The sequence below is a fragment of the Seriola lalandi genome, unplaced genomic scaffold (genome assembly GCF_002814215.2).
Source record: "Seriola lalandi dorsalis isolate HSWRI2012SDOR001 ecotype SW California unplaced genomic scaffold, Sedor1 jcf7180002054048, whole genome shotgun sequence".
Lineage (NCBI taxonomy): Eukaryota > Metazoa > Chordata > Actinopteri > Carangiformes > Carangidae > Seriola > Seriola lalandi.
The window spans coordinates 802804-827762 of NW_019524601.1; the positions used below are offsets into that span (position 1 = coordinate 802804).

Below are 24959 nucleotides of genomic sequence, written 5' to 3' on the forward strand. Positions count from 1 at the left end.
GACGTTGAGAGAGAGCGACAGATCTCTGCGAGGAGGACAGTGAAATGGTTGAAGTGATTTGGTAATACCCATATTTTCCCCTTGCTCAAACTCTACGCCTCAAATACCAAATCAAGTTGAATTATTCTCATAATTGTCTCACTTGTAACCGTCACTGTCTCTCTCAATCTCTTCTCAATTTTTATACCAGTTTACTGGCTAACCCTGCACCCCCTGAGGCGAGCAGAATGATCACAGTTAAGTTTGTGAGCAACCTAAACAGCCTCATTATCACCCTGTTGTCTCCATCTCTTCCCCTGGCTATCGCTTCTACCTCTGTTACCCCTCCAAAAACACACACACCCACACCTGTGCACACACTTCCCCCAAAGGACTGGTTGATAGTGACCTTTGCTGTGCTCCAGTGTATCCCTGGTCTTTAGTCCATTTGAAAAAACCTCCCAGTCTTTTCACTTTTACCGCTGACCCCAAATAGAGGCCGATCCAATTACAGCTCAAATCTCCTAACTTGCGTTCCCACAGCGCTGTGTGTGTGTGTGTGTGTGTGTGTGTGTGTGTGTGTGTGTGTGTGTCTGTCTCTGTCTGTCCATCTGTCTACTTGTCTTTATATGTGTCTTTCTCTCTTTTTATAATTCTCTATCTACATATCTTCCTTGTTTTTGTTGGTTACTGCGTCTGCTTGCCTTTTCTTCTTCTTCTTCTTTTTCTTCTCTCTCTCTGTGTCTGTCTCTTTACCTCTTTATCTCTCTCTCCCTCTGGGTGTCTCTGTTAGCAGGGATTAATAAAGGGTTGTTAACCTTTGTTTGCCCTCTGTGGAGTGTACAGTGAGCATCCTGGGACTTCAGGCAGGTTCCATAGCACATTATGTCATTTTCTAACAAGAGGTTGAATGAGCTGAGGTAGTGAGCTGAGGATGGGCTGTAGATAGGTAATTTTGTCTGCCACTGGAATGGATATAAACTGCAGAGTTCAAATTTAAATGTAGAACAGTGGTAATCAGTCATATGACAGGGCTCACTGTGCAATTAGGCTTTTTTAAGTCTTAAATTGCATGTGTCAAAAAATAGTTCTTGTCATATGACAAGACATTAGATATACTATGTGTGTTAATCATAGAAAAAGAATCTCATCTGTTAGCAATTTCTACGGGTGCACTCAGCTGGCAGCTACTGAGCACAGTGTCCAGTATCGATGCTTTGTTTTGTTTAATGGGTGTAAATTTCACAGATGCTAATGGACTTTTTCTACACCCACAAAAAGCACCAAAAAACCCCCAGTGTTGTACCATTGTTGTGGGTTTGCCTGAAATCCAGAAAGCTAAGGGGTTACTTTGCAAATCAAACTGTCCCTAGTGATACTGTTAAAAATGTACTGTAGAATTTTAGTTCTTCAGCTCTGAGCCTCTTGAATCAATCAGGGTTGCTCCCTCCACCAGTGGCCCTGTGTGTTGCAGCACATATCTTGTGTTGCCTTCTCAATTACAGAAAAAAAAATTATATCTATAAAACATTTCACACTTGATTATAATTTCTAATGCATGAAGACATTTAATTTATTGAATTGGCTAATTTATAAATTAAATGCTGTAAATGAGCCAATGCTGAAGTTACTGGAGACACAGCTTCTACTTTACTCAGTGAATCCCCTTGGATTTTATCGTCCAGTGGAATCTGATCTGGCCCGAGCCAGCTCGATCTTAGATCAAATTTAACCAGCCTGAAATAATGTTCGTGTTAGCTGTGATGAAATAGAAGTCTTTTCAACCAGTAGCTGGTATAGGGATAACCGCTGACAGCTGGTTACCTTTTATACCTCCATCGGTGTCAAAATTGCCGTTGACACCTGGTCAAAGCTTTTTCACAGAGGACATTTTGACATTTCACAGAAGGCAAAGCATAGGTGTAAATAATAAATGAATGATGGCTGGATTCCATTAAGATGGTTCAGTTTCAGGTGCTGTTTCTGGTACTGTGCGTGCTGGCTCACTGTCACATTGCCATGTCTGACGCTCAGATAGAAAAGAGCCATCATTAGTCTTGTTTGTAATACCTGCATTTCCCTCTATGTTGAGTCTAAATGTCTGTGTCTAGTCTTGGTGTAGTGTAAGAGAGTCTTGTTAATTAAACACGAGCAACAAAATTAAACTTCACCATTCATATCAACACTGAAAAAATACAGTCGCCTTGGGTCGGCTGGTACATAAATGGCCTAGTTTACTGTTCTGATCTTCAGGCTTCTTTGGTGATGAAACTTACATTTTATTCCAAGATTTACAGTTTAATTAAAAAGTGATTCACTGAAGACACATATTGGTTATTCAGGAATTGCTTTAAAGACAGACAATAACATTGTTTTGTTCTCTCCCACAACAGAGTTTTTATACTTAAAATAGAAAAAAAGATGTGTGAATATGGTAGCAGTAATCTTTGCTCTGGGGGAGCAGTTGCGCACTGCTTTTGAAGACGTTAAAACCTTTTGTCAAAATGATTAACATGCACAGTGTAAAATAATGTTACCTCTACAGAATTATGTTCAAAAGGCACAGTGGTTAATTAATAATTATCATTTAATTATAAATGAAAAGTAAAACTTTAATTCTGACCACATTAATTCTCATTCTGCTGCATTTTGCAATTCTACCATCCCATTTTTGCTGTAATGGATTTTCTCATCCATTGCAGTTTAAAACTACACAATAGGATTATCCCCTCCTGAGTGCTTTAACATTGCTTGCTCCAGACAGGTAAACCAGACACGTAAATCACATCAATAGGCACCTTAGCAATGAATATGATAGTGGTGTGAATAGTTGGGCTCATGCACAAATAAAATTGTAGTACAGTCAGCCCACAGATAAAACTGTTACATTATCTTTTACAAAAATTCACTTCTGGAATAGGATGCATCACTAGCCACTCAGCCGAGTAGCTACTGTTGCCTGGGCGTAACACTAGGTGCAAATCAGGGGCGTGAGCAGAGCAGACAACTTGACTGATGCATTGGATCCCCTTTATTGTTCACAGTAATGGAAGTCCCCTTCTGCCATAGGAGTACAGCGCCTTCTTTCTCCTGGACTGCAATAGAGTTAAAGGCCCTGCCCACTGATGAGCTTTATTCCAGCCTCCCTGTGTAAATTTTCTGCCTTGAGAGTCTCCACATCATCCGGGTGAGCAAGAGGTGAGAGACGAGTGTCTAATCAAATAGTGAGAGCGAGACACTCACAGAGACATGAGTGATTTGAGACCCATGATGGAAGGTTCATGTATGTTTGATCATTTTCAGTGTGAGCGTGCATGTGTTTTTTCTTGCGTTTCACTCGGTTCAAGATCAGAACAATATGTAGAGAGCGGCTGCTGTGGTGCCTCCGAGGAAAACTTGAAACTCAAACTCATGAATGATAAACAGACTCTGTTATCTCTGTATTGCAAAACCCTTTATAAGTTGGACATATTCATGGTGAAATCATGCCAGATAACTGTGCCATTTCTAACAGTGTGTCCGCGGCTGATGGTTTTACAGTCATGGAGATAATGATAGACATGATTCTTTGCAGTTTACTCCCAGAGGGATAGGCCTTGATGAAATGAGATGTTAGCACTTTCATAGAATTCATCAAAGCACCTATGAGCTTCAGCAGTGTGGAAGTGTATTTAGCCGAAGTGAACCAGTGTCCTGTGATTTGAGCTGGAGAAGGAGATGCTGCTGGGAGACTTAGCTGCAGCTCCATAGAGATCACTTCCAGAGTAAAAGAAGAAAAGCAGGAGCTGCCTTGTTTTTGCAAAATTACTGAGCAGAGTCGGTGTACGGTGTGTGTGTGTGTATTTCTGTGTCTGTGTCTGTGTGTGTGTGTGTGTGTGTGTGTGTGTGTGCGTGTGCGTGTGTGTGTGTGTGTTTGTGTTTGTGCAAAGACAATGTCAGCGAGTGCATTAAGTGACAGAACTGGAGCTGGCGTGAAGAGTTCTTGCAAAGAGAGGGGTTATGTGAGACAGGAAATGCTGAGTGGTGTATGAAAGGAGGAAAGAGAGTTTATCTGCCTATGTGGAAGGAGGAAGATACTGTATCTTTTAAGGGTAAAATTTCTTTCTGTCAGCTTGGCAAAACGAAAAATGTCCATCACTTGCAGTTGCCTTGGTAACCTTGGCTTGGAAGTGTGTGTGTGTGTGTGTGTGTGTGTGTGTGTGTGTGTGTGTGTGTGTGTGTGTGTGTGTGTGTGTGTAACTCGTGGATTTGAACCATGAATGAGGATGTTCATGTTTAATAAATTCCCCCTGGCCTCCGAAGCGCGCCGTCTCAAGGTGTTGGGTTTAAATGGCAGTAAGGATTAACATGCGTGCTGTGGATTTGGATGACGTCACGATTTAATTGTCGAAAATGTCAAATGCCGATCTATTTTGTCTGAGAATTACGATTACACCGAGAGATTAAAGGCTGCTTTTTAAAGGCCAGTGAGTTTAATTGCATGGAATTAATGAAGTTGTCAGGATTAAACTCTTGCAACTCAAACCATGAGAGATTTTCTGACATATTCACTTCTTTCAGTCACGAGAGAACATTTAATAGCCAGGTGTTGTGTTTCCCCGCTTACCTGAGAGGCATGCTGGGAAACCCACCTGAGAAGATCGTAGCTAAAGTTGGGCTCATAGTCATCAATGGCCAAACTGGCAAAGTGTGGGATCCTCTTGCAGACAGCGTGCCACAACTCAAAAGGTCAGAATGGTGTCACCGTTACAAGTAAAAGCCAGCCACCCATGGTGTTATTATGCACTCACACATGCACACTTGCACACAGACACACACGCGCAGGTGCACACACAGCCAAACTCCACACTACTTTCCCTGGCTTAACTGCATGGCTGGGTCTTTCCTTACAGAGAGCAGGGCAGTCTGTCTCCGAAAAGTTCAGCTCCCACAGCTCAGAAGGTCAGGAACATTACCTCCATTTACATCTCTGCCAGCCGCCCCCTCCTTTCCCTCAGCCTTTCTTACTCTCTCTGGATCTCTCTCACACTCTCTCTCCGGAATGTCTGACTCACAGCACGACATGTGAGAGCAGGTGAACGCACGTGACTAACGGTACATTAACAGCAATATATCAGGTCTGTGCCCTCGTGTGTCGCTTGATTTTTCTGGTTAACTATTTAAAGTTGGGCATTATTTCCAAAGCTTTAGCCTGCCTACTTAATATTTGATCAAATGAAACATCTTACAATATTTCTTCTTCTTCTTCTTCTTCTTCTTCTTATTATTATTATTATTATTATTATTATTATTATTATTATTATATTATATATTATAGGCAGTATATGTTAGTAGGATCAATTAATTGTTGGCTTTCATTGGATTTGAAAAACATAGATAAGAACCAGTCATATATTTTAAATATGATAAGGTGCTCAGATTGTACCCGGTCAATGCAAATCTCAAAAACTGGAGATCTGATCACGAGGTAATAAGTCACATATTTGGATACATGGACAATAAAACCCAAGTACTGTGTGAATCCTTTCGATGTGAAGAAGCTTTGTGAACGGAAATACATTTCCATTCGTTGACCCAAGCAGATGCAAATCCAGCAGGCGGTTGTCAAAAGCAATTTGTCAGAATACTTATGGATGGAGAACAAACATGATGAGATCTCGATTGTCAGTTTAGGGGGACGTAAAGTGGAAGTGGCGTGTGGTTATGTGTGGTTTGCAAGAGAATGATGAGTCATATTTAAAAGCTTATATAGTAACCGCAGTTCATTGTAGAACACGAGAACGGACGGCCCACTCTGCCTGTTCAGTCATGAAGGATAAGGCTGGCAAAAATCTTTATTTTTAAGTCCATAAAAACACCAAAACCTACACTGTGTCCATTTCTCAATTCTTTCTGATGTCCCTACACTGTATTTACACTCACTCCCAAGACCATTCGTTCCTACTGAATCTGTAAATCTTTGAATCATTCATATGAACATATATATATTGTATATATCATATCATAGTGTTCATTAAACATATAACATGTAAACTGGTATTTTCAGGCTAAATCATTTCCAAAAACAGCTGTGCACTGTACTTGAAGCAAATATACAGCTGCAGCTATGGTGCTGTAGTGAATATTTACAACAGCTGAACAGTGTAATGTAAGACTGAGTCTAAATAGTAGCCATGTTCATATTAATGAAGGAGACTGTCACACAACACAACAATGTGGTTCATCTGTATGATTTTAATAGATTTTAGACAACAATGAAGGTGTGTAGCAGGGAGGAATAAGCCATACCAGGCTTTGGACAACACTTGTTAGAAGGAGTTTATTGTTGGTCATAGTCTTTTCGTGGGATTCGATGACAGTAAGAAAAATAGAGCAGATTTTAAATCATGCACGCCCCAGGGTCGAACTGGTTTATTTTGGGAAGGTAAATTGTTTGTCACTTTGGCAGAGCAGAGCAGAGGAAAGGGCACTACACAACAGGATGGGGCACTAATTTTCTGGCTGCTGCCCATTGTTAATGTTGTTGACACCACAGTCACCTGCCGTCTCACACATACAGTAGCAGCCAGCAGATTCCAGCCCTGCATGGGACTGCTAATTGAATCCTTTATACAAACTGCACGAGGACAACAGCACAGCAGAGAGACACAACAAAACAAATGTCTATGTGTTATTTATCACTCCATATCGCTCTCTCTCAACTCGTCATCTTTCTCTTTCTTTTTTCTATATATCATTGACTCTCTTTTTCTGTTTGGGCAGCAGAAAACAATGTTGCCTGGCAACAACAGCCCCAGAGCGATGGTGCAGTGTGTGTGTGTGTGTGTGTGTGTGTGTGTGTACAATCCTTGTCATTTTAAAAGGTATAAAAGAAGGGTTAAAGAGACAGAAAAGGCAAGAAAGTAGAGAGGTGAGAGTGTGGAGGAGATTGGTGAGGAAAGATAACATATGGACGAGAGGGAGATGAAAAAGGAGGCGAGAAGCGTGGTGGCATGGAAAGATGAGGGGAAGGATGGAGGGTAGGGGGAGGTAAAGGCCTCTTCGTAATCAGTCATTCTGTACAGACAGACAGAAACTCGTCCATTCTTATACAATGGCTCAACTACACACACACACACACACAGAGCAAAGCAGATTTTGAAGGAAAGAATCTGATTTAACTCAAGATGATAAGAATGGCCATGAAATATGTATGAGCTCATTTAGCAGATGTGCTCTGAACAGCAATACTGACTGCAGTAAGCAGTACAGCTGTACTTACTGCACATTCTTGTTGGTGATATACTCTCTCTCTCTCTCGCTTCTCAGTCTCATTCTCTCTCTCTCTAAGTCTCTTTCTATTTGTTGTTTCTGTAACAGTGCACAACTAGTTTTAACTCTTAGGTTGTATATTCATGTGTGAGTAGTCACCGTTTTCTCTTACTTGTTTGTCCTTGACCCTTTCGCCATACATTGAAACTCATTTGAATGTGTAACTGTTTTTTCTGTTTTGTTTTGTTTTTTTTCGGTGAAATCGCCCCACTCTTTCGCTTTACAGCACAAGATAAGCAGTTTTCCAGTATTTAACAGAATCTTTATGATAATTAGAGAATAAGAGTCCTCTTTGCATTTATAACTTCACTTCAGCTAAAAAGTAAAATTTGTTACTGGCTGTTTTTTTTTTTGTTTTTTTTTATCAATGCATTCCTTTGACTGACAGATGTTTTCTCTCTGGCTTTCTTTTCATCATCCCACATCCCTGCTCTCTCTACTTTCATCTCTGTCTCTCTCCTTTCCAAAATCCTCTTGTCCTTCATCTCTTTTTCTGCCTTACGCAATAATCTTCTCTACCTTTATCTCCATCTCTCTCTTTCTCTCCCCTTCCCTCCCCTCTGCAATCCCCCTCTCTCTACTTTTGGCTACATCCCTCCCAAAATCATTTTCTTTCTCTTTCATCTTGTCTTCCCTCCATCCTCATCTATTTTCCCTCCTTCCACACCTCTCTGCTTGCCCACCCCCCTTTCATCTCTCCAATCACTCATTTCCTGTTCTTTAACCCTTTGTCCCATCCATCCATCTTTTTGTCTTTCCTCCTAACATATTTTTCCTCCCTCCTTGCCTCATTCACTTCCCATCCTTTCTTTTTTTTCCCCCTTTTTCTTCACTATCTTTCTCTTCCTCTTTCTCTTATTTTTCTTCCCATCCTACCCTTTCCTTTCCATACATCCTTCTGTTGCTCAGCTATCTGTGGTCTGTGCTGCGATGTTGATCCTGGACATTTTGTCCCCGCTCCTCCTCCTCTCCATCCTGTTGCCGGGCTACGGTTGCTGGGCGGCGGACATTCCGGAGGACACTACATCAGAGTTCTCGGTCAGACTGTACCACCAGCTGCAGGCGGCGGGGGGTCAGGACAACATCATCTTTTCCCCGCTGAGCGTTGCTGTGGCCCTGGGCATGGTGGAGCTCGGGGCCAGAGGGGCTTCGCTGGAGGAGATCCGACAGGCTGTAGGATTCAGCCACCTGCTGCCAGGTGAGACACATATTCATAAACACAGGTTCACTGGCATCAGGGTCAGTGGTGAGTGAAGGAGAAGTTGGATCCAAATTGATTTTTTTTTTTTTTTTCAAAATTAATACACATTTAATTAAAGGGGCACTCAACCCATTTAATACACTTCTACACGTCGACTACGAGTCTTTTGTAGTTCTGGAAGAGAGCTTTCGAAAGGTTGAATAAATAACACTGAAGATGTTGCCAGGGTCATCTTGGCTTGGACTTGAGACATGAAATTTCTAGCATAAAGTTTTTATTACAAATTAGAGGAGAATTGTGCTGACATTTAGGATGGGGTAATGAAAGATGCTATCCTATAACTTTATGGCAAATGTAGGATCCAGCATTTTTGGAGCTTGACGTATCATAAGGACTAAAAACCATCTCGGCAGTTTCTTGTTTAATCCTGTTTTTAATGTCTCTCTTGTGATTACCGATATTTCGATATTAAATTGCCATTGTAATATAATTGTATGAATTGATCTTAACAACAAGCCTCATACACAAAAACATGCACATGCTGCACATGGACATGCCCTCACACTTACAGTATTAGGCACTGTTGCATCCCAGCTAAATACAATTTGCATAGATTTGCCAAGTGGCTGATAACCTGCATATTTATTCACTACATGTGGGTGTTTAATTCCTAATTCCTATTTAAATTTGGTAGTAACCTACAGTATATGCTCAAGCAGTCAAAAGCCAGGTACAATTTCCATTTTATAAGATATAGTAATTAATTCATTGACTTTGTGATGTCTTTGACACATCTGTTATATATTTAAAACTTTTTACACTTTATACACTGAAATAAAAAGCTGAATGACCTGAGATAGGACCTTTTTGAAATGTGTATGGATAGAATAATAGTCAGAGGACACTTGAAAAAACATGATAAATTCTGATTTATTGAAATAAGATTCCAATGTATGCCTCTATTTGAACATGAGATCTTAGCAGCAACATATATAATATATACATATATAAGATGTGGCTCTAATGTTACTTACTTATGTGCATTTTAAATTCATACAATTAGAATATTTTTTCTATTGCTGTGCTGTTGTTAACAAGAAAAAACATGTATGGATCTTAAAGTAATTCAATTTTAAAACCACCTTGTAAAACAAAGGTGAATGCACATCAGCACCCAGTATGAATGTGTGTGTGTGTCGCTCTGTTTTCCAGGTGTGGAGTTTTCTTTGCTCCAGAACCTGACAGCAGCTATGTCGGACGATGACGCCCACTACGTGATCCGATTTGCCAACAGCCTCTTCCTGCAGGAAGGCGTCACCTTTAACCCAGAGTTCCTGCATCTGATGAGGAAGTATTTCCGGGCCGATGTGGAAACCGTGGACTTCAGCGAATCTGCAGCCGTGGCCGAGCAGATCAACAGCTGGGTGGAAAATCATACAGAGAGTGAGTGAGAGAGGGAGGGTGTAAGAGAGAGAAAGATATGGATGAAGACAGCAAAGGAAAGGAGGGTGATGTTATGAATATATAATTATTACAATCCCTGCGTACTGTAATATTACATGCAACATTGTCAAAGGCGTTACATCATTGCTTGTTTGATCACACCATCTCGCACAAAAACAAAAATTGCTGAATACATTTCCAACCCTCAGTGGTACAAATCTCTGTCCTTATCCTTGTGTACAACTTCAAAAGCTGCGTCACAGCGGGCGCCGTCCTTAGGCTAATGAAAAGTAATGTAATACACTGTACAAATCACTCCCTCCAGGTAAAATCCGTGAGCTCCTATCTGCAGAGGACTTCAGCAGCGTGACCCGCCTGACCTTAGTGAATGCAGTGTACTTCAGAGGCTCCTGGAAAAACCAGTTCAGGCCAGAGAACACTAGAACCTTTTCCTTCAGCAAGGATGACGGCTCTGAAGTCCAGACGCTCATGATGTACCAACAGGGAGACTTCTACTACGGTAAGGTTGAGCTGCATGTGAAATGTACTTGTGGCTCTTTTTCTGGAGCCCTTGAATTTCAGCTCATATTTCCTGGGGTTATTTAAAATGTTAATCTTAGATCTAAAATATTCATATTTGGAGTGTTATTCCCAGGAAAGGCTCGACTTTTCTGCTCAGTGAGCTCTGCCGCTAAAATTCTCTTCACTTGCACAAACTTGTTTCGTATGTCTGTTTGATTTAGTAGTGTGTTTTGAAGACTATTTTGTTAATGCCATAGAACATTAGCGGTACTTTGACAGTCTGTGTTAAGTCATGTAGTACTATATTACCTCTTGTAAGTTGCTTTAGATAAAAAAGCATCTGCCAAATGAGTAAATCTCAATGCAAATATATAAATTAGCTTTTGCTACACCTAGTCTGACACTTGGTGGGGCAGACAGCAATTGTCTTTCCACTGAGTTTGTATTTTTCATTCGTTTTATCAATGTCTGCTTCTAATTGTATTGTAGGATGTCGAATTTTGTCAGCTGTTACACTGATTTTCATACATTTGGTGTCATTTTAGGGTAGCAAAGTCACTGTGAATTTCCAAATTTCTCTGGAATCGCTCTCTTTTTGCTTATCTGCAATTTAATACTTTGTCATTGAATTTTCACAAACAACATGCACATCACATCACAGCACACTTTTCTTTTGTTTCAATGGAAGGAAAAAGCCTTTCAAGAGGTCAAATTACTGAAATAATAAATACCATAGTTTTGTATGTAGGGCTGCATGTAACAACTGTTTTCTCAACTGATTAACCTGCAAATTACTATTTTGATTATTTCACTAATGGTTGTATAATCACGAAAAATTGTTTTTAAAAAAATGCCCATTGGAAGTTCCTAGAGCCCAAGATGACCTCTTTAATTTGCTTGTTTTGTTAGAATAACAAAGACAACATATACAACAAAGAAAAGCAGGACATTTTCACATTTCAGAAGCCACAACCATGTTTTAAGCCTTTTTTGTTGTTGTTGTTGTTGTTGTTGTTGTTTGTTTTTGTATTTTTACTAAACAAATGACTTAAACAATTAATCGATTGAATAATCGATTAATTGTTTTGGCACTAACTGTACATGTGCTCTGTTTGCTGAAATTAATTTTTTCGTGTCCAATGCTGGTAAATGTGATGTTTTGGGTTATTGTTATGTATCTTAATCTATCTATGCACAAATATCAGAGTTTACAGTCTAAATCAGTTCTATAGGTTTTCTATACCTTTTTATATTTTAAGGACATTTTATCTATGTCTTCATCTGGCTGTTCTGAGTTGGCTGTACTGTGTGTGCACTTGGCGTTTTGCCAGCACTGTAAGGTGTAAGACAGTTTGTACGGAGTCCTGCAGGTTGGCTACAATGCTGTTACATCTAAATGATTCCTGTCTGTCTTTTTTGCATTTAGTCATTTTTTGTCTGATCTTCTGCCAAAGACAGTTACATCATATTCTCACTACACTGCTACTAATGTTGGTGCATTTCAGTTATTTTGTTTATTTTTAAACACTAAGGATCAAGAAAATCGGTGAATGTGTGAACCATTGTGTGGTGAGCATGGTACATGCACGTGTGGATGTGTGTGCTTGAGAGCCGCAGAACAGGGACATGTCCTTGGGGAGAAGGTTTGCGTTTGCATTTTCATTTTGAAACACCACCATGTTGGTGAAGTAAAATTATTGGGGACGCCACACCCCGTTCTCTGCTGCAATGTTGCCTCATTCTGCATCAGCAACCACTACACAGACTGCTAAGTTAATGACGGATGATCAGCCTTTTGTCATAATTTTCCTTTTTTAAGCAGCTTCAAAAGACAAATTCCTCTCACAAAATAAGCTTCATCTCACACTGCAAAAACCTTAGTAAGTGGGATAATCTTATATTTAGATTGAAAATCTAGTTGGACTTGTTTTGAGTATAAAAGGATTATCTCATACGAACAAAGAAATGCTGTCTCACTTAATGAAAGTAAATGTTTCTTGCCTTGTCTTGATTACAATTTTTATCCAAGGGTTTTCTTTAATTAGATACAAAGGACAAGTCTGTTAAAGATTCATCCCAAATTTATGAAAATATCACATCTTAAGAACATATCAGCTCTTACAGATGTTTGCATGTGCATGCTTTTGTCTCTCAATAAGTGATACATGGTGGGTGTATTTGCAAACTTGTATGCACACATCTTTAAATGTATTTTGTTTCCTCACCAGGTGAGTTCAGCGATGGCTCCCAGGAAGCCGGTGGTGTGTATCAGGTACTGGAGATGCCCTATGAAGGGGAGGACATGTCCATGATGATCGTTCTGCCTCGACAGGAGGTGCCGCTGGCTTCACTGGAGCCCATCATCAAAGCACCGCTGCTGGAGGAGTGGGCTAACAATGTTAAACGGCAGAAAGTAGAAGTCTACCTCCCGAGGTGAGAGATGTCACACACAACACACATACACATATATACACAAGCATTCATACTCATAGACAAGAACACATACAACCCCTCAACTCAGACTTATAGATGGAGTGGATTGATGATATCCAGTCTCACATGCTCGCACAATATCTTCAGTTTGTGGCACCTTTGTGTCTCAGAAGTTGTTTTATGTACCCACTGTAGCTGGAAACATGCCTTGGTTACTTGAACATCAAGTAGTGACTACTTAGAGAACGTTTTACCTACAATTCCCAGAATTCCAAAGCCAATGGAGAATGCCATTGGAATAAATTTCAATTTAGCAGGTGGAAAGAACTGTAACAGCAGCAGTACATTTTTTACATCATAAATTGCCTCCTGCATCACTGTAGCTCTCCGTATGATTTGATTAAAGTTGATTATAAAATGGTTCATAAAACAGCTTTTTCATTACCACAAATATTTAAGGCAGAGTAGCTGTTTTAGGCAGTTAAATCACTTGAACTGAAAATGTACAAATAAGACATTATGTCATTTACATTCGGCTAGCTCCTGTATATTTAGGAGTGTTAAAATTAAATTACTGCCACACAGAGATGGACCCTGAAATAATATCCTGTTAAACAGATAATTTTTCCTCTAAAAATATAAAGTTGGCCTTACTATTAATCTTCCTATATAATTGAGAGTTAGACACACAGAGACAGATGTACAACCACTGTACACGTGCATGCAACATAAACATACATACATGAACATAAACATGTGACTACTGACATATTTAAATTGTGACTGAACTTTTCAGGTTCAAAGTAGAGCAGAAGATTGACCTGAGGAGCACTCTGCAGGAGCTGGGAATAAAGAATATCTTCACCAACGATGCTGATCTCTCCGCCATGACAGGTAACCTTGTTGTGTGGAAACCCACATATAAGTGATACATCACACCTGTCTCATACCTTATTTTAAGCACAAAAATATAGACACAAATGGTGAGAGAAATATACTTCTGGAAGGGTTTAGCATGTAGAAGTATCATCAGTATTTCTGCTTCTTGGCTGCAGTGAAGTAGCCTCTGGTACTTTCGAAGGTAACCAAGGTAACTGGCACCAAGTGAGCAGGTCAGAGCTGTCACATCATCCAGTAAAAATAGATACAGAGAGAGAGAGACAAATATATATGTATAGAGCCAGAGAAATAGAGAGACATAAGTATGTTGGGCTACTTTGCTTTTAAAGCAAACTGAAAGCCAAGCAGATTACACATACTGTAAAAAAATACAATAGAAAAACCAACTAAAATAAAATAATGGTATGTGATGTAAAAAAATCCTTATATGAGTAGCTTCAAATGCTCTAACCTTATGGAAAACAACTGGATCTAACTAAAATGCAAAAAACTTAATATCCTTCATGCTCATTAACAACACACTTCAAAACAGCTTGTTCTTACTGATCAGGTGGAGCTACAGTAGTTTTATATTGTGAAATACAATCTGCAGGCTGTACTGAACTTCGGCACATCTTGTGCTATCTAAAACGTCCTGAGCTCAACATGCACTCGGAGGACATGGTCTACTCTGGCAGGTAGGTAGATAAGAGAGGGTATATTGAAATGCAAATCAACCATCAGGGAAACAATTGTTCAGGATTTTCTGTCTGAGCAGACATCATCCTTTTCAAAAGAGACCCCATAATTTGCCGATTTTGCCAATAATGGTTATACTCTACATCAGCATACTCTGTACCCTGAGCCGTGCATACATTTTTGACTCAACATTGTCATTTCACTCTCAGACTGACTGACGCAGTTTATTAAAATGGCAAAGTGATGGTATGTGCTTTTGTGTGTGTATTTTCCAGATGGTAAAGACCTGTACATTGAGAAGGCGGTGCAGAAGGCCTACCTGGAGGTGACTGAGGAGGGGGCTGAGGGAGCCGTTGGGTCAGGTAGACTGAAACTTTTCATTTTTTACTTTTTCATTAACATTACTACATACCTAACTTTTTCTTTGTGTGAGTGGGTCTCGTGAGGCAACGTCATCGTGAGGTTCACAGAATACTGCCCCCTTCTGTCAGCTAATAACACTGATGATCCCTCTATCTCGCTCCCTCGTTCTCAGGAATGATCGCTCTGACCAGGACTCTGGTGCTGTACCCCCAGGTCATGGCTGATCACCCATTCTTCTTTGTCATCAGAAACAGAAGGACAGGTGTGTGTCCGTGTGTGTGTGTGTGTGTGTGTGTGTGTGTGTGTGTGTGTGTGTGTGTGTGTGTGTGTGTGTGTGTGTCTGTGAATGGAAATACAAAAGTGTTCAAGCACCAGAGTAAATACAACCATGTATATGTCTGTGTGTGCTGGCTTTACATTAATAATACCTAACCTTGGATAAATGTTTAATACTATGATGCACGTTTGTCCATGTGTGTTTTAACTTGACTTTATATCTGTCTCTTGTCCTTCCAGGGTCCATCCTCTTCATGGGCAGGGTCATGACCCCTCAAGTCATCGAGCCCAACGACCATGATTTTGACTCCATGTAAACATGGTGTGAGGTCACTCAATCTCAGTCAATCAGATCCTGACGTCATAAATGCTACCTATCCTCTATCTCCATCTTCAGCTGTGTTTTATACTCTTTATGAAAAAATATATAAACTGGATATTACACGATATATTATATATTGAAATATGACATACGACATATAATGTGACTGTGTTTTGATACTGGAAGCTTTAAATTCTTGGATACAGACATGCAGAAAGAGAAGGTTGTAAATATTCTCTCGTAAAGGCTGGTTTGTATATGAGCAAGAAGAACACATGATACATAATCCACGCACAACCCCTTTAAGTTCAGCAGCTTCGTACTCACCTGCGCCCACACAGATGATGCACATAAACAGTTTTCTCTCTCCTTCTTAAATAAAATTTCTTACTCCAGATACAGTATGTGCACACTGTAAGTTTCACACTTTAAGTACGTCCCTGTACATTTGACATTGTGTTCTATATATACATACATAAATATAAATATATGCTCAGTATTTATTGCAGAATAAATGTGCAAACATTTTGTCCTTATACAATGAATCTTAGTAATATATCTGTTCCAGACAGTATTCTAGTCATTTTTTACACTGTAGGCACATGGCTAAACTGCTGATGAACTAATATGCCTTATCACATCTGAGTGGTTGATTAAGCCCCAGCTGGGCATCTCACAGGTGAGCAAAGGAGACTGCGTAACTAAGGCGGGTTGCTATAGAGACGGACTGGAGCATGCAGGCGCACTGAAAAAGATCTGCTGCACCGTTTTGGATGTACATACAGGGAGAAACAGTAACACCAGCTGTATTCAGTCTTTTACTCAATAAAAAAGATGAATGTGTTCCCATTAATGCATGTGTCCTTCTCTATGCATGGAGGTGGTTTTCATCTGTTTATAAAAGCATTTGTAGATGTAAACTGTATTTTCAAGGACAGTACAGCTTGTATGTGCAATCCACAGCATTTGGGATGTCGTTAATCTGAATGCTAACAGCTAACGCAGATTTAGGTTCTTTAAATGAAGGATTTGTTGAGGCTGAAAAACATGCAATGCTTTAAGAGTTTATGGAACTTGTTAAGAAAAAGTCCATGTGCCTGAATATATAATGGATTTTATATAATGGCTGTTATGGTTGTACAGCCAACCTTAGGGCAGAAGTTGGCTGTTCAACTATAACTCATCCTCCCAGGGCAGACGATGTCCTGCCAAGGCATCTTGGAGTAGTTTCAGGCCTGTGGCATCACCTAGCTTCCACATACACTCACACACACACACACACACACACACACACCCACCCACACACAAGGAAACAGATCGTATCACTGAGCAAGGCAAGGATATACTGTGACCAAGGGCAAATGCGACCTGCATGTTGATTCTGATTCTGAAATGTCACTTCACAAGGAAAGCTGTATGTAAAAGATAAGAGTCAGTATATTCCTGATGTATGACCATTTGTTTTAACTCTTTCTATTAAAGAATCATTCTGGCCTAGTGCATATCATAGGTAAATAAAAACATCATGAGTAGCTTCAGCTGGTAGGTTTTATCTGCCCAAGTAGAATATAAAATTACATTATTTACAGAAGGGTCCAAATATGACTAGAATGCAATTAGGATATAATTTGTATATTTTCCAGGGTATTTATTATTATTATTTTTATAAAGTGCATTTCACAAATGTTATTTTTAGATCTAACTTATACAATATACATAGCACTCCTTTTAATGACTGCCTGTGCTATCATTTAGAAACTTTCACAGCTGTAACGGTAGTAGCAATCACACTGTCCTATATATGTATTGTCAGTTTGGATTGAAACAACTGTCACACCAAAACCAATTAAACATTCATATCACAACTAACACACTTATTGCGGGCGGCATAGCATTGGTACGACAATAACAATAAATTAGGAAAATAAACCTTGATAAATACATGCTCAACAGATGTTTCTGCCATTATATGAGCATTTGTGCAGTGTGATAAACACAAAGACCACAAAAAACACAAAGAGGCGCTTTGATGTGACAACTGTCATCCCTATCATCAGTTGATGTTTTAGGAATACCAATTATCTGTGACATGATTTTCACACCAGATGAAACAAGTGAAATCGTTTTAATAATAAATAGAAAATGGAGATATATACTATAGTCTATTACTGCAAATGATGACTCAGTCTTGAAATAACCAAGGTAACATAACCTACTCCTCGGTCCAAAAACTGAGGGCAGCATTTACCTCTATGAAGTATCCAATAGCTTTTTTTTTTTTTAATTTTTTATTTCTTTAATATACACAGTGTGTTTATTGCTGCAGTATCTTAAACACAAGTAGCCTTGTTGAAGCAGGACAGCCCATCGGTGTAGGAGGTTATTTATAATCTAAATTACTTTCACCAGCTGCTATGATAGCTGTGCCTTATGTCTTCATTGTGTGCCACTGAAAATCTAAATTAACCATATCTCTCCTCGGATCTATGAAGACATACAGACAGACAGAAACTACAAGAGAAGACAAAGAAGCTTCTCTCAAACTGTCTGGATGGCACTTTCTAGAATGCAGAAGACCATCCAGAGGTGGAAAGTAACCAAGTACATTTGATCAAAAATTATGTGGTACAATTTTGAGAACTTGTAGTATTTTGTTGTTTTTTTATTTTTATTTTTATTTTTATGTTGAGACTCCACTACATTGATTTGACATGAAGTTACTGGTTATTTTGTGAGCTCATGAAAGGTGACTTGTACAGTATTTGATGTAGTTATAACTTATTGATACTATTTGGGTCAGCTAAAATATTTAAATATGCATTACTGTGTCAATAATTTATTCTAAAAGGGTCGGTTTCTCACTTTCGACACTTAAAAGCATTTCCCCCCTATATACTTCAATTAAAATGTGAGTTCAGGACTTATTTGATGGGTATAGTTTTAACAATGTAGTATTACATTTATTATATTATTATAGGGTATTTTTCAATGACTGATTCCATCAGAGAGGAAAAGTTGAGTGTTAATTTTCGCTCACACTACAGGGGCTGAGTGTAGCACTTCCGCCCTCTCTTGTGTGATACACCTGAACGTTGTTGCCAGGCAGCCAATTACCTAGCGACCAGGCCTCAGCTAGAGTGTCTCACCTGCAGCAACGGGCCGGCCAACTCTGGTGTCAGTCATAGGGGCCAGCCAACTGCACGGTAAACTTTCTCTCGGTGAATACTAACAAACCCACTGGGCTCCATGGGTAACAGCAGCTTCAGCTTTACAGGGCTAAACCGAGCTGTTCACAATGTGTTGATAAAGAAGGCCAGGAGAATTTATCACAAGAAGATTGGGACATGTCAGAGAGGTAAGCTAAAACAGAAATATCTGCATGAATAAACTTCTCACCCAATTTAATCACATTATCCGCCTCATCTGACGACTGAGGACAGTTTTATTCTTCTCTATTACACCTAAAAATGTTAGTTAAAATAGCGAGGCCAAGCTAACTTACAGTAGCCGTAAACTATTTTATGACCTTTAAAATGGAATTTATCATCTATTCAATTCTCTTTTTTATGGTAACCATTTAGTAAACCACTAAAGAACATGCTGTAACATATAAAGCTATAGAGGTGCCAGTGTCCAGCTATCCCTTGTATACGGAGACTATTATAAGCTAACAGCACCTGCTCAGGTGTCCTCTGCTGCTATGGCAACGGGTCCTAATCTGCATTGTCAGGCCCAGTTCACTGTAACTCTAACCACCGGGCGGTGGTCAGGGTGTCAGCACACAGCAGGGCTTACATTACGAGAAGACAACTCTTCAAACAGGGACCAAAGATGAGAAAATGTACTGGATGACCCTACCTGTCTTTTTTTCCCTCTTGCTCCACTGTTATCTCTGTCTCAGTTCTTCAGGTGTGAACACTCTCAGTGGCAGCTTCCCCAAATCCCACTCGTCCCAGTGCTCTGACCGTGGTGTTACACACACACCTCTCTTTGTGGACCACAGTCCTGATTCTGGACTAGTATCTACACCTGTAAGTACACACACACACACACACACAAAAAAAAAAATGGCAGTAATCGTTCATTGCTGTTGTCCTCAAGGCATTTGTGCCCCTTTCTCTCCCCGTTTGGAGCTCCTCCATCTTCATACTTTTCCTGTGTCTTCACCTTTTCTTTTCATCCTTTCATGTTCCAATCGTTCTGTTTCTTCCTCCCCACTTCCTCCCTCTCTGAACTGAAACTAATATTCTCAGTCTATTCTCTGCACCCTCTGTTTTACCTTCAGGTCACTGGCCTCTCGCCTAGATTTCTATGCAGAATTATTTTTTTTTCTCTTGACTATTTGAATAATAAAGATGAAAAATTGCTTCTTACCTAATCCTCCCTAAGTTCCATGCAGAGTTCCCGACTTGTGGTTAAATATTCTTATGTACTCATGTCTCTGCAACATGTATTGCTAAAATCCTGTGGCAAAATGGCATTTCTAATAAAGAATAAAGAATTTTATTTCAAAGTAAAGAAAATACCTGCTGATTTTGGGTTATTTTTATTGCCTGTGTAAATGACGGAGGCCTCTGTTTTAGCAGGGAACTTATGCATCTTGTCCTCAAATGTTAGATAAATGACAAGAAATTGAGTTGGTTCAACTACAATGAGGAGTCAGTCAAGTGGAGTGGGGTCATTCTTATGTCTAAATTAACAGAGGGAGGTGTAGAATTACACAGACAAAGTAAGGGTGAATAGGATTTTTGTGAGGGGGTTGAAAAGGTCAAGTAAGGAGAAGAAGGTAATCCACCTGCCCTCTCCCACTGTAGTAACAGTCTTTAAAGTCAGCAAGTTGTTCTTGCTACATTGCTTTTTGCATTGCATAAAGTTTTTTCTGACTTAAAGTCCCTAGTAAGGGTCAAGCTCCAAAAATGCTGGATCCTACAATTCGCATAATGCATCTCAATGGTGTCTTTTAGTAGACCCTCAATGCCTGGTAAACACTTGTATCTTTTAAAGTCCATGTGATTGTGAAAACTGCAGGTACACACAGATGGAAAAAATTGAATATTTGCATATTTAACATGACAATGACCAAGTACATCCACTTGCACTGTTGGAAAGTGGCAGGTGGATCTGCTGGTTTGTTGTCCACAGTGTTATGTTCTACCTTTGATAGTGTAGTTGATAGAATAACATAAACATAAAATAGCATTAAGTATGAATGTATCAAGTCAAGAAAGATAACAAATTAAATATAGGTGAGAATGAAAGAGGGTCAAGTTTATGAAACTGAACACTTTCACTTTGTGAACACTTGTAGCAGTATTGGTTAATGGTCTTAAAAACGACCCATTGATTTTGGCTACATACTATCTGCACACTGAGGAAATAGAATTTATATTGCAATAATGGGGAGCTATGGTAGATTAAACTTTAGTGTGTCTCCTTTTCTCCCAAGCCATTCCCATGTACTGTGCATCTGTGTTTTTGTCCACCAATATGAAATGTAATTTCCCTCTGCTGGATTTCAGCTGAACTGAATTTGACTATCAATGAGTGAATTTTGATTAAACTTGGGGGAAGGACATGACTCATCACTGCTGTTTTCATCATTATGCTGAATGGTCCAATGGCCTTTGCACATCTAGTATACTGACTGTATAATGGCAGAATGACACATCATGATCAACAGAAGGTGACATATTTGTTCCTGGTTGTCCTCAGAGAGACTGCATCATTCATTCCTGTTCTCTTCTTCTTTTGTTAGCTTCCATCAAATCGGTTCCGATTTGTGTCTTGGCATCGCCTGGAGCATTGTGATGTCACAGGTGACCAGCTGACCTGCCCCAGAGTGAGAGAAGGTGTGTGATCAATATGAGAAAATCACCAGCGTGACCTTTGCACTTTTGTCAAATTCAAAAATATATGGAGCAGCAGTAGAAGTCCTACTTTGTGCTGCGTTTGTTGCAGTAACATTGGATTAAATGATGGAGGGAAATGTGATATCAAAACTTCCTATGGTAGAATATTTGTTAGTGGCTTCTTCTTGTTTGAGACTATTTGTTGAAAAAATTCAGTGTAGTTTTTGTAGGAGTAAAAATAAAAAAGGAATCTTACAACCCATTATTGCTTAGATTAAAATGATTTTAGCCTTAAAAAAAACTAAAGACTGTGACAAAGAATCCAAACCAATAAAAAGCAAGGAATAACTTATTCGCTTAATGGATGATAATGATGTGAACATTGTTACAGACTTTTTTGTTTTGACATTGTTATCAAAAAGGGCCATCAGAAGAGGAGCTCTTTCAAAGAGAGGGGGATGACTGCTGTTTGGAGCAGGGGAGGAGGAGAAGGAGAGAGGAGGAAGGACAGAGATGGGAGGAGAGACTGCAAGAAAATTGGGAAAACTGTCTGGTGAGTTACAAGCATGTCTATGTATGTGTGTGTGTGATATGTTAAAGATGTACAGTACAGGAGAAGAACATAGACAGACATTTAGGGAGGGAGGAGGGATGAGGGAGGGAGGAAGTACAGGAGCTGAAAAGGAAGACAGAAGGACACAGACAGAAAGACTCTGACATACCTGTCTCTTGTCAGGAGTTAAATCTGTCCTACCAGGACTTGGGTGATCCTTTCCAGAAAGAGAATTTCCTCCGGATCCTCCGCCGGTTGATCCGTGTGGAGAAACTACAACTGGTTGACAACTCTCTCACCAACCTGAGTTCTGTACGTCTGCCAAGGTATTAACCACATTACCCAGACTGCACCACAACTACCTCATATGGTAAACAAACTGTGCAAATTATTTATATTTATATTCATATTTAATGAAGGATAAAGGAATCCATAAATCTTTTTTTTTTTTATGTTCAGGATTTTTTGACTTTATAACAGTGTGTATTAGACTCCAAACATATGTTGATACAATTAGTTTCCAAATGGCAGCCCTACCAGCTTTCTGAAAGTTGCTTCACACTGTTTTAAATGGTTTAATTTGGAGGTGGATTTAAAGATAATATTTCAGAGCTTTCTTTATCTTGTTGAAATTCCTCTATACCCCTGCTGAAGTTGGATGTGAGAGCTGTTGCTTTTGACAGTGCTACTAATCTGTGTTTTATATCTGTTCTGATTTTATATCATTTTATCATCATTTTATAACATTTCCATAGCCAAAGAACTTGATTATGCAGAATTTGCAGTTTGAGTGCCTGTTATTAGGTCTCCATTTAACTATAGTTTTTTTATTCTATTTCTTCTTGTAATGTTTCTATTATTTAGTCAGAAGGCAGTATTTCTGTTTTGTTTCCAGTTTATATGGCACCACAAATGAACACTACTCCCATTATTCAAATGGCTTTTTTACTACTTCACCTAAAATAGTTTTATTTTAGATGGCAATAACCACAAAAAGAACACTAAGCATTATTTTTGCTTCCTTTGTGCAGGTGCAGAATTCTAAATCTGCACCGTAACCACCTGGTGTGTCTGCGTCAGCTGCCAAAGCTCCCAGCAGTGGAGCACCTTTGTCTGTCTGAGAACGCCATTGGCTCCCTGAGGGGACTGGGAACTCTGGAGAACAGCTCGCTGCGCTCCCTAAACCTGACTCACAACCCAGTGACCTTCACTCAGGACTACCGTGCACAGTGAGGAGATAGTAAAAGGAGAGATTACATTCTTGTGTCTTTTCTTCACCTTCTTATTGTTGTCATTATTCATTCTCTATGTCTCTCTACCTTTGTCTGTCCAGTGTTTTCTCCTGTTTGCCAAAGCTTGAGGTCCTGGATGGAATCCCTAAGTTGCCAGAAGACTCTCTGCCCACCAGACTACAGTTCCCAGAAACCACCAGGATGTGCAACATTTTGTGACATTCTTCCATGGATGGATGTGTACTGACTCAGATCTCCCAATCCTGTTTGCAGAACTTACTGAAGTGATGGCGAAGGCTTCAGCAAAGTACTCCACACTTTGAAATTGCACTGAGGGTTTCACTGATCTCTTCAGCGGAAAGCCAACTGGCAGTCAGTCACTAACACAAACTGTCTCACAACTGTAGCTCAAAATCAGGTTTTAGGCCACACTGAAAATACTGTCAGAGACACTGTAATGGTAATGTGCTTGAACGCCACGTAAAATGCTGTTTAAATAAAACAATATATTCATATTTTTTTAAACTTAGATTTTTTTATGTATTCGGAATTTGGATAATAAATCGAAAATACAGTGAAATCCTTTTGCCATTTCTGCATCCATTTCTTTTCAGATTTGAACTAAAAGTAGTCCAGTACAGAGACACATATCAAATGGTTCTGACCAACTTTGGTGACTTTGATGGAGGGAAAGAGAGAGGAGGCTAATCAGATTGCTACATGAATCATCTCTATCAGCTCGACATCTCTCCGGACTTTGCTGAGCCAACACATTCGCACGCCTTTGTCTGCTGCAGATTGCTCCAAACATACAGACAAGACAAGACAGATTTAACTGTGTTGCTAAGCAGAAATGCAGCTAAAATGTAGCTTCTATTATACATGTAGATTTGCATTTTTTTAATTTTTAGCTAGGTTTGTACTCTACATGTGTAATATATGAGAAGAGAAACAGGACATCCGCTATCGAGGCTTATCAAACATTTAGTGTCCAGACTCCCTAGGATAATGGCCTCCTGTGTACTCTGACTGACTGGGTAATGACCCGTGAGCCTCATGCAGCAGGTCACACGAACACACACACACAAAACATGTTCACAAAGAGTAATCCTTGGTAGATTGCAAAGCACTCACACTGTTAGGATTTAATTCCCAGTACTGTGTATATTCTTGGTACTATAAAGTGCTTTGGATAAAAGATACAAACTGTAATACATGAAGTAGTGTTTCAGGGGTTACACAGAGACATTGCCCCCTCCTGTAAGCTGGACCTGATTTATTCATACGTTGCAGCAGTGTATTATCCTTTGATAATGGTTTCATTTTCAGCCTGCACCTGAAACATAAACACACTTTGTTATCCGATATCGCAAAACACAAGTATGAATACTGCCATACAGGCACTCAAGCATATATAGTACACACGTATCAAGTAAGAACTGGGGCACACAAACACACAAGCAGCACGTGCCTTCTCTTTCCTCACAGTAATGCGGAGAAACACAATTTAAGCAGCCGATATCTCTCTAACAAGCATACAGCCAGGCACAAACTACCAGTTACATGCCTCATTGGGATTCGTTTAAGTGTGGAAGATTGTTTTGTGCAATTGCGTGTTATTTGTGTGGTGTGCGTGCGTGTGTGTGTGTGTGTGGAGATAGAGAAAGTCTCCGGCTGATGAATGAGAGATCATTACTGCTGCAGAGAAACAGTATAATGAGCTCACTGGAACCTTATGTACTGCAAACACGATCCAGGTTAAGCAGAGAAGCTGGTGTCTTTACCTGATGGTTTCAAGATGTTATCAGTTATCTTTGCAGCACATTTTAACGCTGCGATGGGAGAGGAGTTTGAGTTGATTTCCCAAAAATTGTTGGGGGTGGTGGTGGTGGTGGGG

At 39.7% G+C, this 24959-nt stretch overlaps 2 protein-coding genes across 4 annotated transcripts in view; both read left to right on the forward strand.

Moving 5' to 3' along the window:
• The window catches only part of serpini1 (serpin peptidase inhibitor, clade I (neuroserpin), member 1), a 20361-nt gene extending 4080 nt beyond the window's left edge, over nt 1-16281 (forward strand). For 2 of the 3 annotated variants that reach the window (XM_087173126.1, XM_023402993.2), the window contains exons 2-9: nt 8200-8488; nt 9704-9934; nt 10260-10454; nt 12685-12889; nt 13686-13783; nt 14743-14829; nt 15003-15092; nt 15347-16281. In XM_087173126.1, the coding sequence (XP_087029252.1) occupies nt 8221-8488; nt 9704-9934; nt 10260-10454; nt 12685-12889; nt 13686-13783; nt 14743-14829; nt 15003-15092; nt 15347-15423 (1251 nt within the window). In that variant the 5' untranslated portion in view covers nt 8200-8220 and the 3' untranslated portion in view covers nt 15424-16281. Of the gene's footprint in view, nt 1-3023; nt 3178-8199; nt 8489-9703; nt 9935-10259; nt 10455-12684; nt 12890-13685; nt 13784-14742; nt 14830-15002; nt 15093-15346 lie in introns of all 3 variants that reach the window. The other variant, XM_023402992.2, reaches the window with a different exon arrangement.
• A 2491-nt stretch (nt 16282-18772) lies between these two features.
• Nucleotides 18773-23636, forward strand: LOC111652644 (uncharacterized). The gene is made up of 7 exons (XM_087173125.1): nt 18773-18783; nt 19330-19459; nt 21184-21277; nt 21700-21830; nt 22014-22156; nt 22862-23059; nt 23164-23636. The coding sequence occupies exons 1-7, from the start codon at nt 18773-18775 to the stop codon at nt 23279-23281; spliced, it is 825 nt and encodes a 274-aa protein (XP_087029251.1). The 3' UTR covers nt 23282-23636.
• The last annotated feature ends 1323 nt before the right edge of the window (nt 23637-24959 follow it).

Excerpts from the sequence above, each read along its gene's own strand:
- LOC111652644 (XM_087173125.1), top strand. Across the intron at positions 22,157-22,861 it reads AGTTCTGTACGTCTGCCAAG|GTGCAGAATTCTAAATCTGC; the intron begins GTATTAACCACA and ends TCCTTTGTGCAG. Across the intron at positions 23,060-23,163 it reads ACTCAGGACTACCGTGCACA|TGTTTTCTCCTGTTTGCCAA; the intron begins GTGAGGAGATAG and ends TTGTCTGTCCAG.